Source organism: Vulpes vulpes, chromosome 11, assembly GCF_048418805.1.
Source record: "Vulpes vulpes isolate BD-2025 chromosome 11, VulVul3, whole genome shotgun sequence".
Classification (NCBI taxonomy): domain Eukaryota; kingdom Metazoa; phylum Chordata; class Mammalia; order Carnivora; family Canidae; genus Vulpes; species Vulpes vulpes.
Window position 1 is genome coordinate 88,408,090 of NC_132790.1, and position 15,257 is coordinate 88,423,346.

The window sequence follows — 15,257 nt, forward strand, 5'->3', positions numbered from 1 at the left end:
TCTTGATGACCAGGCCACTGCCCCCTGTAATAGCCTTCTGATTTTCCTGCTTCTGTTCTGTTCTTGTCTCCTTAGTATCCACTTATCCCTCAGCAGCCAATGTGACTTATACCATTTCCCTGCTTAAAATCCTCCTTAGAAAAGAAACCAAATTTCCTAATAGGACCTACAAGGCCTTTCAACATGACCTGATTCCTGCTTACCTTTCCACCCTCATGTCCTAACACTCTTTGCCTTTCTCACTATCTCCAGGCTACTGTGCTTCTCCAAATACATCAACCTGTTTCCTCATTCAGGAGCTTTACATTTGCCATTCCCTCTGCCCAGGATCCCTGGCAACCCCACCTCACCTAAGCTATTTACATGCCTGACTTCTTTGCTTTCAAATATCATTTCCTTAGAGATGTCTTCTCCAAAGCAGCCACCATCATCTTTATTTTTTTGTATATCATCTATCATAATGTAAAAATAATCTTATTTATTACCCCTCCAATATAAGCTAAGGGCAGACTTATCTCATTTATTATTCCCTCCAATACTTAGAACAGTTAATAGATATTTAAAATGTTTGCTGAATAAATGAACAATTTCTTAAACATCACTGAAGCAGTACAGATATTAACTATACTGATTTTGATTATTAGATTATAGTTTAAATTATATTAGTTTATTATAAATAAGCGGAGTTTTAACTTTCCACCAACAAAAAGACATTAAGATTACATGAGCATAAAAGAAGAATACAACACCACTGTACTAAGTCTTATTCATTTAAGATAGGAATGGAGAAAAACACCCAGAGGCTGGCATCACTGCCCGTGGGGCACCCAGGACCTTCTTCCCTCAGTAGAGATCCAGAAAGACAAATAAGATCATTTGGAAGAGATACATGTAGAAGACACCATCAGATTCTGTCCGTAGGTAGAAAGAGAAAGTGAGCAAACATCTTTCAGGATTAAAACTCCAGACAAGACCAGAAAGGGGGTTTTCACAGCGTCTTCCATAAGCTCTTTGAAAATAAGTCCAGTGGATCAGAACGTGGAAAAAAAATTAATGAGAATCCCTCAATGGATCCTTCATCCACAAAAAAAAAATTTCTTCAGAAACTGACTTGCTCTAACAAATGACCTTAACAAAGGAACAGCTGTGTAAAACATACTTAAAGTTGTACTGCCAAGTGGTAAGATGAGGATAAAAAGCCTCATATATTGATGTATAAATGTCAATATATTGATGTATAAATCTCTGAAGAAAACAAATACAAATACTTACATATGATACTAAATCAACAGGAGACACTGAAGACATAAAGATCAGCCTATGATTGAGTGCTAGCTTACTAAACCTCAACACTGGGAGAAGGGAAACAAGGACGTTTCACCGAGTTATAGAAAAACAAAATGCGTTTGGAGGAAAATAAACATTTGTAAGAAAAAAAAAAAAAAAAAGAAAGAAAATCACATGTAATAATCTCTGTGACCTGATTGGGGAGCTGAGGGGCAGGATTCATTTCAGTAAAGTTATATTAAAAAAATAAAAAGAATAAAAAATCACTAAAAAAAAAGTCACTGTATCATATGCAAAAAGGGAAAAAGTTGAATCAGTGTTTATGCCAATAAATTTAATCTGGCACTTTTTTTTTTTTAAAGATTTTATTTATTTATTCATGAGAGACGCAGAGAGAGAGGCAGAGACACAGGCAGAGGGAGAAGCAGGCTCCAAGCAGGGAGCCCAATGTGGGACTTGATCCTGGGACTCCTGGATCATGCTCTGAGCCAAAGGCAGGTGTTCAACCACTGAGCCACCCTGGCATCCCCATAAGAAAGACTTCTAAATCACATATAGAAGTGCCAGTATAGGGATGCCTGGGTGGCTCAGTGGTTGAGCATCTGCCTTCCGCTCAAGTTGTGATCCCAGGGTCCTGGGATCCAGTCCCACATCGGACTCCCCACAGGGAGCCTGCTTCTCCCTTTGCCTATGTTTATGCCTCTGTGTGTCTCTCATGAATAAATAAATAAAATCTTAAGAAAAAAAAAAGAAGTCTCTCTTATGAAGGAGTGTAAAGAGAATCTTGTTTATACTGTTTGCAATACATAAGTGCCACCAATCATAACTAATGAATAGTCCCAGGTTAAGGCCTTAAACATTGCTAAATACATCTGTAAGAAATTGTATTGCTGCCCTTTCTGAGGATAAATACAGAAAAAGACCAGTAGGACTTGGAAAGAGGAATTTCCATTAGAGAGAAAAGAACATTTCGCTATATATCCCAATATGATACAGCAATTCCTTAGACATGATTTTATCTGTTCAAAACTGTTAAGAACCAAGAAGCAAGCAACAAATGCCACAAAGGAACTTAAGGACAGCTGGGGCATATGCAAGAAAACACACATTTTTATATACATAGCCTCAAGATCCTCACTCAGAGCCTTTTTATTTTTATTTTAGGGTGAATTCTAACAGATTTGGCCATCTAGCTTCTCAGTGCACAGCAAATCAGAGGTAGCAAACTAGAAAATAGGAAAGACAGAAAACTATTATATTGAGAGCAGATGACCTAACAAAAAGAGATTAAAACACCACTGGAAAAAGTCACAAAATCTTAGAATCAAAAATAAAATTTAAAAAGCATAGCTGGCAAAATTTTATTTAAAAGAATAACAATCTTAGGGCGCCTGGGTGGCTCAGCTGGTTAAGCGTCTGACTCTTGGTTTCTGCTCAGGTGATGATCTCGGGGTCGAGAGGTAGAGCCCTGCACTGGGCTTTATGCTCAGTGGAGAATCTGCTTCTTTCCCTCTCTCTTTGCTCCTCCCCCCAATGTGTGCATGCTCTCTCTTTCTCAAATAAACCTTTAAAAAAAATAGTAACGACATTACAAAATTCTTGCCTTGAAGACAATGTCTTATTTTAACATAGCGCAACATTAACATGGTACCCCACAGAGTGGCTTGCATGGCACACTGAACTTGGAAGTTCAAATCATGACCCTACAATGATCGTTTTTAACCCTGGAGTTAATGACTCGGTGGACATTCCTAGGACATTCAACACTCCATAGGTGATTCTGATGCACACTGAGCAGCACTGTCCTAACAGTCTAAGAAAAGGTTACACAGAACTTGACAAATTAGTTAAGAAAGAAGTGAGAACTTATTATCATCCTTAAATGTGTTCAATAAAACTTGTTTTAAAAAAGTTTGGGCAGGTTGAGGTAATGTGGAGTAGTATGCACTCTGGTCAAACACTTCATCTCCCAAAAGGAGGGAGAGGACTAAATGACACATTACCAACAGCCAATCTACTCATAGGGTAATTTCTTTTGAAACCATGTAAATATAATGAATATATGCAATGGTAAGTAAAGTAGAACACTCAGTGAAAGGCATGAAATAAAGGCAGAAACTCAATGAAGTTAAAGTTATGTGAAGAAAAACAGCTCTAATTAAACTAGAATAGTCTGGACACCAAACTCCTCTCTACACAGTAGCATCTCCCAAACAAAATACTTAACACTTATACTCACCTTTCTGAAAAATCAGAATCTATAAATTCTCTAGCTCGTTTTCTATCACTAAAAAGAAAAAAAAAGATAGCATAAAAAGAACAGGTATTTAAACACAACCTCATTTCATGAATAATTTATTGTAACCTGTCTAATTCCACAGTGAATATATCCAAACAAACAAAAAAAATCTAACAAATAGAAAAGGTATGTCCATAAAATAAAAACGTGAATTTTATCATAGGACCAAGAAATCACAACACAATGAATGTTACCAGAGGATCAAAAAGATCACAGTATAATAGCATAGTCTAAATTGAGCTCAATGAATATGGGAGGAAAATATTGCAGACTTAGAAAGGAGAAGGCACAGAAAAGTATTAGTCACTACAGAATGACTGAGCAAATATTCTACCCCCAATATAAAGCACAGCCGGGGCTGAAAATATCCAAACCCTGGTCATCTCCAAAGCGGGCCAACAGGACTGGCATGGATTTGGCTTTCATGTTATAATTTCTCAGGGTCCTGCAGAAATCTAAGGTACCTTTCAGATCCTACATGGGGTAAGGACTGAATAAAGGCCATGGAATTATATAGATGATTGTGTCATTTCATCTTATTTGATAGTGAAAAAGTATGTACACCTATGAAACTCTTCTGTCTCGTGTGTGTATATATACATGAACATATATATGGCTTAAAACACTTTGCCAGGATTTTTTCATTAATTCATTTAACATCCTGGAAACAAGAAAGCTCTGAAGCAACCAAGATTTACTGTCTGCTTGCTAGAACTCACAATGTTAAGTCAAAGACAGAACTACCAATATAGTACACCACCATGGAAATAATTTCTAAAGTGACAAAATGAAGTTTTGAATCCTTTATCTTAATTATTTCTTTTTCTTTTATGGAAAGATGAAATGCTAAAACGAGAAGGAGCAGAGAAAGGCTGGGTGAGAGTATTTTACAGGCGGAGATGAAACATGTAAAAGTCTGATACTAAAAGTGGTAAATGAGTAGCACAAAAGATACTGATTTAATTGTCCAGTGTTTCAAAAGATCAAGAGAAAACTCAGTAAAATTTTTAATATATTTGGCCTCTTTTTCCTAGTTCCTTTTCTGGTATTTAAGGAAACAAAAATTCACAGGGGAAATTCTGAGTACAGCTAGCACTTACTATGTAACTGTTTTCTTATGTTTGTTAAAACAATATAAAGTATAGTTTTTGTATCTCCAAAGCACCTAAATGTCATAATCATAAAAAGTAGTCAGAAGATAAGGCTAAAAATTATTGTATTGTTTTTCTCTATTTAAAAATGGCTGATCTAGAAATGATTTATATCTAAGATATAAAGTAAAATAAAATATATGGCTTTAAAGGCAACACATTATTTTTTAAGGACTAGGCCAACACAAAACAAGAATGGAAGACAAGATAGTGAGAGGAAAAGATCACAGCTCTAAAAAAAAGTTTTAAAAATGGTAACTTGCAACAACACTCTTACCCTGGGACCCAGCCAGTAGCTTCTGCTATGTGTGTCTGAGTAACCATTGCTGGTGCAGGGGTATATGGACTCCCAATCAGAACACTTGCTGAACTGGTTAGTCTCTGTGGTGTGCTTATAATCTAAAAGTTAGAACACAGAAAATAATATTCTCAGTTATTAAGAAAATCACACAGGCAGAAAATAATGTTGATTGCTAACCTACATATAAAAGTGAAATCTTACTGCCTAAAATGTACTTAATATCAATCATCTAAAACATAAGTTTTCATTCACTTACTTTCTAGGATCTTAAAGCACAAGTATTTTAAATACTGACATGAGGTCACAATATAGGTTTCAGCAAGTGAACATCAATTTGGAAGGGTTAAGCTGACAATAATGTTTTAAAAAATCAGAAAACCAAAAAGCTTTGAGATTACAGAACCTAACTGTAGTTGAACTTGATGTATTCAAACTAGGGCAACAGTAAATCAGATCTTCGTGTCCAAAATATATACAAAGGCATTATACAATTTGAATTATTATATATAGATACAATTTTATCTTCTTTTCTCAAGAGCATTTCCTTATGTCATTAAATATTCTTCAAAGACATTTTAAATACAGTGAAACATTTCATCATGTGGATTTATTATCCCCTACTGTTAGATATATATTCAATTAGCCAACATTATAAGCAATGCTGTGATGAGCATCTTTGTACAATGATCTGGGCCTTAATTTCTACTTCCTAAGGACAGACTCTAGAAAGGTAATTAATGGAACTAAGGATACAGACTTTTTAAAAAAGTTTCTTTCTTTTTTTTTTTTTTTTAAAGACTTTATTTATTTATTCATGAGAGACACAGAGAGAGAGAGGCAGAGGGAGAAGCAGACTCCATGCAGGGAGCCCGATGTGAAACTCGATCCCGGGACTCCAGGATCACACCCTGAGCCGAAGGCAGATGCCCAACGGCTGAGCCACCCAGGCATCCCATAAAAAAAATTTCTTGATATGTCAAATTGTCAAATTTGACTACCAAATTGCTGTCCAGGACTTCACTGGTAAATAATCCATGTTTTTTCCAAAAATGTTTATAATAATCAGTACAAAAAACAATTTAGCATTCTACAAATATCTTTAGAACTATTTCTGTCAAAAAAAAAAAATAAATAAGGGCATGTCCAGTGAGTGGGGGTATTAATGCAACAATATTGGCCCCAGGTGGGTAACTGCTCATGAATGAGCTGCTGGACCCATAGGGATTCTCTCCCTTTTTTTCTTTCCAACCCCAAAGCACAGGACCACCCTCACCTGGGCAGCCCTAGATCTCTGGATCTCCTAAAGGGAAGACATTCTATTTTTGTATACTTTTGAAAATTTCCATAATGGTAAGATTTTGTTTAAGTTCCAATTAAGAAAGAAAAGCATCAGTGTGGGCTACATAGAGTATTCAAATGACAGATCTTAAAACAAAAGAAATAGTTCTATTTCTACTGCCTGATGTAGGTCAAAATACTAATTTTTGTATCCCTGATCAAATGAAACCTGTTCCTGCAGGCAGGTCTAAGTCCAGTTATTAAGTTAGTTGCTAATTTGCTCCATAAAGAACAAAGGGAAGGATTCATTTGCATTTCAAGCTTAGTTCAGCTTTGGTTATTAAAGTCTCATCAACATTTATTCATTTACTAAATATTTAAGAACTTTAGTTACCTCTGTGTATGGTATGGCATTTTGCCAATTTTGGGGTAGGGTAATGTTACTATGTACAAATGAATAAGAAATAACTTTAGTAAGTTAATTCTGTAGTTGAAAAAAAATAAAAACAAAAGACAATAAACACTGATAGATGTCTGGAGAACTCTGATTCTCTACAATATTCCAAGGACTATTACATGAGGAGTTCGGAAGCTTACTTCATGAGAAAATATGAATACTAGACGATGGGTTTATATCTCCTATACCTCTACATACCCCAACCCACTTCCGCACTTCCATTTCAGTATAAAATCTTTAAGGGTAGATCAAATGTTTATAGGGCCTGGTGCTTTGCTAGGAGATATTCGCAGAAAAGGCACAATAAATATTTAATGAACTGAGACAGAAGATACAGCTCTTAAAATGAAAAAAAAAAAAAAAAAAAAAAAAGAAGCATCTCTGTTCACTAATATGCCAGAAAGGACCATATAAAATCCAGGAAGAAAATATAATGTAAAGGACATAGTTCCCACCAATCACTACATCACACATTCATATGTCCTATATCATGCTGACCTTGAGTGTGAAGGTTAAGAAGAAAAATCTGAGTATTTGATCAGTCTCTGGTCTACTCTATTTCTCGAACGTGAGTCTCCACAAAGCAATTCTAAGCATCTCGACTTACCCTTGAGATAGACTGCATTATTTGTGCAGTACTATTACTAAGTTCTTTTTCTGTATCTGTTATTACTAGCCTCCAGGCTCAGTTTACCTGATTTAAAGGGCTTTGTAGGAAAAAAAAAAAAAAAAGATGAGAGGAGGAAGGGAAAGAGGACATAGAAAAAACCTGTTATCATTATTGAGAAAGGCTTTGCAAATGAATTGCTATGTTCTGGTTTAGTTTTTCTGCCTCAATGTCAGACTGTCAGCTGATATTCTTTGCTGATCTGAGAGTGATTAGCAATCCTCTGTTCTCTCTTAGCCTAGTGCCTGGTGTGCCCTCAATAACAGAAATCCTCAATAAACATTTGCTGAATGAACAAACTGGAGGGATGATACACTCAAACTAAAAAGACAAATTAGAAGTTCATGTGACATGCAATGAGTTCCTAAATTAGGACGATGACAAAGAACTTTAAGAAACAAAAATCAAAGAAAAGCCAACTTGATCAACCACTGAATACAGGAAAATTATACAGGTGATGAGTCAGATATGTTTTGTAAAACTGAACCTTAATTTTGAAATCCCAAGTTGAAATTAGAGGTAATTAGAGGTAATTATTTCCTATATTCAGTTGATCTGATAAGGAAATGAACATTTCTTTTAAATTTCAGCACCTCCCAGCCCCCACCCCCGCCACCAAGAAATCCTTAATTTAAATGTAATCATGCAGTTTTGGACTGGATTACAGTTGGGCTATGAAAATCATATAGCAATTGGAACATCATTCTGAAGATTTTCTACCTTCAATCAATATATGTTACATACTACTGCCATCTACAGTAAGAACAGTCAAGGGATTGTTACAGCCTTTTATGGTGGCTACACTGCTGGTGAACAGCATAAAGTACAGCGTTGTCTAATCACTATGTTATATACCTGAACCTAACATAACACTGCATCAATGATACTTCAACCAAAAAACAAACAAACAAACAAAAAAAAAATAAAAAACTCAAGAACTGAAGATAACTGGTGCTGGATAGAGGAGCCTTATTTTTTATTATGGCAGCTTGCTATTTTTGTAACATTGATTGAGTTGAACACAATCAAAGTACAGTCACTGATCTCCCCCTCTTCCTGGATGAGTGAGCAGGTGATGAAATATGCTGTCCACCTCCTTGGACATGTCCAAGTGGGTAGGGTTTGGCTACTGCTTCTGTTTGAAATGATGCTGTGTTTGAGTTGTGGCCCGAAGCTTTGAAGTGCTACTTGGTGTCTCCTTTCTTCCACAGAGTTGTCATGTCTTAAAACATGACAGATTGGGTAAAATACTATTTAGGTTGAGTCTGGCTTGCCTCCACTAGGTTATCTTTGTATGAATCCAGTGGGGTTTTTTTTGTTTGTTTGTTTTAACGGTTTTTAGCTGATGTTCATCAAGAGCAGTGATACCTAGAACTGTGCCCTTAATGGAAGGAAATCCTATCTAAGAAGGTGCATTTCTTTACCAGAGCTGTGTTATACCATCCCTTGGGCCCTCTGCTGGAAAAGTAGAATCAAGTCTCAAATAATGCCTTTTTAATTGTATCCTGTAGTATTATAGATGTAGGACAGTACTGTATCATACCTCTGTGAATGTAAAATATCTTGTACCTGCTTTATGATACGTAATAGTGACTGTGCTTTATGAGAGCTGTTTTTAATGACGTTATTCTAGAATGTTTTCTTTCCAGATGATGATTGAGAAACTAATAAAAAAATGGTGCCAGGTACCACAACAGTAACAGAACTTTGCTGTTTTCTGGGGTTTTGTTTTTTTTACCCTTTTTTTCTTTTTTATTAATGGAGTGTGCTGGATGTCTTTATAATTTTGTTCAGATGACTGCAGAACCTGGAAAAGCTGTTGCTGCTATTGATGCATAACATACTGCTATTGGTCTTTTTATATAAATAAATAAATATATATATACATACATATACATATATATATATAAATAATTTGAATTTTTGGAAACTTTAGCTGTGCTGTCAACTTTGGAAAAAGTATCCCAGTTGTACCGTGTTGGGTTGGCATTGTACAGAAATTAACAGCCATATTGGTCTAGAAATGTTAAACATAATTTTTTCCATTTGTACAGGGGTAACGCACTGTATTAAATATGTAAGGTCTTATCTACATGGGTTTGATTACAGAAACTAATAAAGTATTCTCTAAATAATGAAAAAAAAAAAAAAAGGAGGGGGGGAGAAAAGCCAAGAGAGCATCTCTATTCTGAAGGGAAAAATAATCTATAGAATTAAAAGTATTACATTGAAGGATTTTATTATTTCACAAAATTTTAGTTTTCACTATAAGAAACATGTACTTTTTAACCATGTTAAAATAAAGATGGTTGAGATTATATGACAAGATACCTTAAGAAAAGGGCGAGTATTCCAAACTAAAACAGATTTTGCTAAACTACTTTCTATAAACACAGAAAACAACTTTCTTCTTGGGACTTTTAAAAATTTCTATTTACCATTAAGACTTGGCTTGCAAAGAGATATGTGAAATTTAAATGGCAAGTAGAGAAAGACAACTGTAAGAAGCAGGTTTTAAAAAAGAAAAAACGGTTTCATTCAAGAGTTTTCTAACTTAAAAAAAATGCTTTTACATCACAGATGAGAGACTGAAGGTGAGGAGACAATATTCAAGAGAGATAAACAAGAGAAAAGAGAAATGGCTCTAACTGGGATTCTACAATTAGGAAGTCAAAAAGAAAGCTCTCATTTCTAAGATCTGGGAACTGTAAAAAGCACCTGGGTATTAAAGACACACGTTAAGCCCTGGTTTAAAGAAGCACCCCAAATCTCCTTTCCTTCTTCTGACCTTTGTTTTGCTGACCCTGAGGTTGGTTGGTTAAGTAATGAGGTAAATAGTATACAAGAGTACTTATTGTCAGAACTTATGTGTATACTAGTTCAACTTGACAATGGAAAGAAAAACTGTTTCCAAAAGAGGAATTCAAATTTGAGCCACCGCAGCATCATTCCAATATTGACAGCAGTCTCTCAAAATAGAGGAGTACTGTGAGGGAGACACTCTAAGAGTTCGGGTATATTTATTTAATTTTGGCATTTATAGAATCACATTTCCAAATAAAGACTTTAATTTAAAGTCAGGTGCCTTATCTCATTTACACCCAGTGGAGTGGCTGGTGAGAAGGAAAAGCTTAGTAAACATTTGAAATACACCCTGAACTACCTTGAAATGGGGATACTTACCTGAGCTTAAGTCTCCATGAGGTCTGGAGCTAGATTACATTCTTCACATAGTTACAGTAAATTGAGTAAGATCTTTAGCTTGAATTCTGTAGATAATTAACAGTCCTCAAGTGATCAAGAAAAATGTCATGGCTTGAATGTCTTAAAATCTTAAAGATTTGCTGAAGTCACTAGGTATGTTAAAATACATCTTTTGTCTAAATAATTTTGCATTTAACAGAGTCCAGAGTACTGAGTACTATGGGCAAAATTTATCCTTCCTGCTCTATGGATGAGAACATGCAAACACTGGCAGTGAAGAATTATAGTTCAGGTGTTTACATACTTTCGCTAAAGGTGGCTGAGACCATTAAATTAAGTATAGTTTTTAGAGTTATTGCATGTGACTTTGTTTATAAGTAAGGCTTTCTAAAAGTGCTATATACTTCAAGCTCTAGCATAATTAATGGAAATACCTTCAGAGAAACAGTTAAGTATTTTCTGTTTTTCATTCATTATTTCTACTGCTACAGATTGATAGCTCTGGATATAGATTAACTGTTGGGTCATATTCAATTTATATGAGAGTATATAGTTTATAAGAAAGAGGAGAACAAAAAAAAAAAGAAAAAGAAAAAGAAAGAGGAGAACATAAAAATAGATTTCAAATCAACTTGATCAAACTAAAAACAAGAGAAGCCTATCATAAGGAGCAAGCAAAAACCTTGATATTACACATCCAGAATCCAGATTCATGAAAATTAAGCACTCAAGAGCACAATGCATTTCTTTTTTCTTCAAAGAAAAAAAGCTTTTCTTAAGACTTAATCAGTTACATCAGATGAAAACAAAACTTCTTTAAAAAGTGACTGAGTTAAAAAGTGAACCAGAATTTTTGTCCAGCATCTTTAGTACCATCATCCTTTAAGTTAGTGTTGTCTAAGCAAAACCTCAAATTCTAAGATTTGATGGTTTTCTTACCATTTGGGGTCCAACATTCACATTTATTGGTCCTAAGGTTTTTGGTAAAATCTTTGTTGGTGAGTTGGTGCTGGAAACTGGAAACGCAACAAATGAAATGTTACCTGAAATGATATCAAAATATTAGGTTAATGTTCTGCAATATAAGGTCACCTTCCATCTATACATTCACGGTACTAACCCCAGTTTTGCTTAAAGTGACTTACAACAAGAAGCATTACTAAAAAGCCATTCTAATGACTGCTTTCTTGTAGTGAATATAATTAAATCTGCTGAAAAGGAAAACTGTAAATAGTTCAGTTTTAGTGGGTTTTGAGGGGAAAAAATATTTAGAGAATACACAATGCAAATCATAGTTTCTATTAGCATTGAGAAATCTAGTTAGGTCTTTATTAGACATCATAGACCAAAAAAAAGTATGAAGCAAAATATGAAGTAAAATATCTATTAGGATTTATTCATAGAATAATAGAAAATGTTTTTACTAAAAGCTAACATGTTTTCAAGTGAGTTGGTAGTTTTTGAGGTTTTATCACACTAGAGAAAAAAAATTACGCTACCTAGTGATACTGAAAACTGTGGGATGTGTTCAGTGTTTTCAAGTGATATCGACATTTTAAATTTGAAATTAAGGTAGCCAAGTGCTACTCCAGAAATGAGAACTAACTGATAACTTTCCGAACTCTATCAACTACTTAACTCCTCTGGACAAACTCAGTTTATCAATGTTTTTCTTAAGAATCTAATATAATAAAAGAGATCACCCAGAAAGTATGTAAGAGGTTCATACTGAAACTCTGGGGGAAAAAAACAAAATTTAAGAGCAGGACTAGATACCTTCTTCTCAGATGGCCCCCTTAGCTCTCCCAGCACTTGCCCATGTTCCTTAGCCCCCTTCGCTCACCTTTTGATTCTCAGGAGATACTCCTATTTCCTTCAGTAAGAAAATCAAGCCATCAGGCTATATTATAGCTTCTTTTCTTTGACCTGTGAACCTATCTGCACCCTCACATATTTTTACTTCTTTCTCTTTGAGTGGAAATTCTCATATAAATTATTTCTTTCATGTCTCTGCATGTCCTGTCTTCACAGGGGTCTCACTTACCAATTATCTCCTCTGTCTTCTAAGTTTCCAACTGTACCATCAGCTCCTCCCCTTCAGTTTCTCTCTCTGCCCATCTACCCTATATCATTTTCCCTCTATACCCACATCTTAAAATCAAATTCTTTCTTTCTCATGCCCACTCAACAAGGTTGCATAGCCAAACTCCTTCATGTTCTGAGTCTTAGTATACCACTGAGTCTTGGTATATGATCATTATCACCCCAGTGACCTGGTCTAGAAATAATCAACCCCTCATTCAACTGACCACTATATCCTATTTGTTATCTCCTTACTCTAGCTCCTTTATGCTGCCTGCACTTGTTTAATTTGAAACTTGATCAAATCTGATTTGAACACAGTTATTCTCTAACTCAGTGATTCACCATCGTGGCTGCACAATGGAATTACACGGAACTCAATAAAAAATACCAATGCCTCAGTCCCACTTCCAGAGCTGCTGATAAGACTGGTCCGGAGTGAACCTAGGCAGACTGGTGAAAGTTCTCCAAATAGTTCCAATGTGCAGCCAAGCTACTTCATATAGCTCTGCTTGCCCCTCCACACATCTGTAACAAACCAGTCCTTCAACTGGAGAAACTGTTCTGGACACTCCCCTACTTTAGGCCTTCAAAGATTCCACAACACTTTCAATGCCTCTCAGATTCCTCAACATGGTACAACATCTCCTATCTGGCGATCTCACCCCTGCCTCTCTTCCCAGCGTCATCTTCAGTTACTCCCTCCATTCCAATCAGGTTAAATACTTTGCAGTTCCAGAAAGCTACAGCTCACCCACTCTAGCTTTGGCGTATACCTTTCCTTCTGTTGGAAGTCTCCCTGCTGGGACTTCTACCTCATAGCACTTCAAAATGGAATTCCAAACTACTTTCTAAGTAGTGTGCCAAAGTCTGTTCCAGAGGCTTCCATATACACACTATCTCATTAATGCTGAGGACAACAGTGTAAAATGTATTATTACTGACTCCATCTTACACATGAAGAAACTGAGATAGAGTGAGGTTAAATAATTTGTACAAGGTTCCAGAGCTAGTGAGGGCCATAGCTCCACGTTCTAAGCCTCTGCTCTGTGTGTCACCTTCTCCTTTATAAGCTGTCCCCTAGCCTCTGTGGTCCAGTTCTGAATACACTTCTTTTGACTGTTCATAAAACCTATGATCACTTGCTTGTTCTAGCTATCATTTACATAGTTCTAAGTGGGTTATGTCTCTCAGCTTTGTATCCTAGCATCTGGTTTAGCTCTGGCACAAAACAGGTGCATGAAATTATAAGAACTGTTTGATTAGCATAGATTTGAACTATTACCTTTTGTAATCTCGATGCCATACTTCCTGTAAGGTAGCCTAAATTCTATTTTTTGTTATTTTTTAACTGGTGCCATGACTTATACTGAGTTTAAACAAATTTAAATGCTAGGTTTTTTATTATTTTGAACAACGAATATATCAAAGTTTCCTTCCTCTGTAACCATTAAACTGATTTGTTTTTATATAATACGCATATCTTACCAATCGCTAGATTAAGGTTATTATCAAATTTCCCAAATATGGTTATTCACCTATTTAAGAATCCATCCTAACTGGAGAATAATCTCTGATTCCAAGGGGAGGAACAGCTATATAATTGATAGACATGTGCCATAAACTCAGTCCCAGGCAGGACAAGCATGTGAGGAAGCCCTGCAAAAGTCTGGCTCTCAGATTTTTTTAAAATTGAAGTACAGTTGACATAAAACATTAGTTTCAGGTGTACGACTTAGTGATTTGACAATTACATATATTACAAAATGCTCACCATGGGTAAGTGCAGTTACCATCTGTCACCATACATTAAAGTATTATTGACTATATTCTCCATGCTGTACGTTACAGCCCCATGATTTACTTATTTTATAACTGGAAGTCTGTACCTCTTAATCCCCTTCACCTATTTCATCTATATCCCCCAAGCCCCTCCCTTCTGGCAACCACTGGTTTGTTCTCTGTATTATGAGTCTGTTTCTGCTTTTGTTTGTTCATTTATATTTTAAGATTTCACATGTAAATTAAACCAAGTGGTATTTGTCTTCTCAAGATGGATTTTAAAAATGACCTTAGTGCTGCTGAACGTTTAAGATGAGATCATCTCTGATACACTGTTAGAAGTAAAAGTCAAAAACTTGCAAAGAGCATGAAACAAGAAACACAAAAAAAGACCATTAAGATTAGGGAACAGGTTGACTCCAATTTTAAATCTAACACTGAAGGAAAAATAAGAATATAAAACTTTGGTCAAAACAAAATGAAAACCATCATTAAAGCCAGATCTGTCATGCCAGTTAATACCAAAAGAACTTAGAGGGAACTTAATAAATTTGACAAATTGATTCTAAAGTGCATCTGGAAGAGTAAAGGCAGAAAACAGCCAAGAAAATTAAAAAAAAAAAAAGGAATAATGGGGAAGAGGGGAACTTTAGCCTACCAGATTTCAAAACTATTAGACAGCTGAAGTGACTGAAATAATGTGATATTGTGAAGCTGATAAACGATAAAACAGAAATTAAAGTCCCGAA

General features: G+C 35.5%; 1 protein-coding gene across 24 annotated transcripts in view; it reads right to left on the bottom strand.

The window, feature by feature from the left end:
- The window catches only part of TFDP2 (transcription factor Dp-2), a 163,453-nt gene that overhangs the window by 38,793 nt on the left and 109,403 nt on the right, over positions 1–15,257 (bottom strand). For 13 of the 24 annotated variants that reach the window (XM_026018502.2, XM_072727032.1, XM_072727040.1 and 10 more), the window contains 3 exons: positions 11,584–11,687; positions 5,015–5,136; positions 3,527–3,574 (listed from right to left, as the gene is read on the bottom strand). In XM_026018502.2, coding sequence (XP_025874287.1) covers positions 3,527–3,574; positions 5,015–5,136; positions 11,584–11,687 — 274 coding nt within the window. The remainder of the gene's footprint in view (positions 1–3,526; positions 3,575–5,014; positions 5,137–11,583; positions 11,688–15,257) is intronic. The other 11 variants (XM_026018503.2, XM_072727035.1, XM_072727046.1 and 8 more) reach the window with 2 other exon arrangements.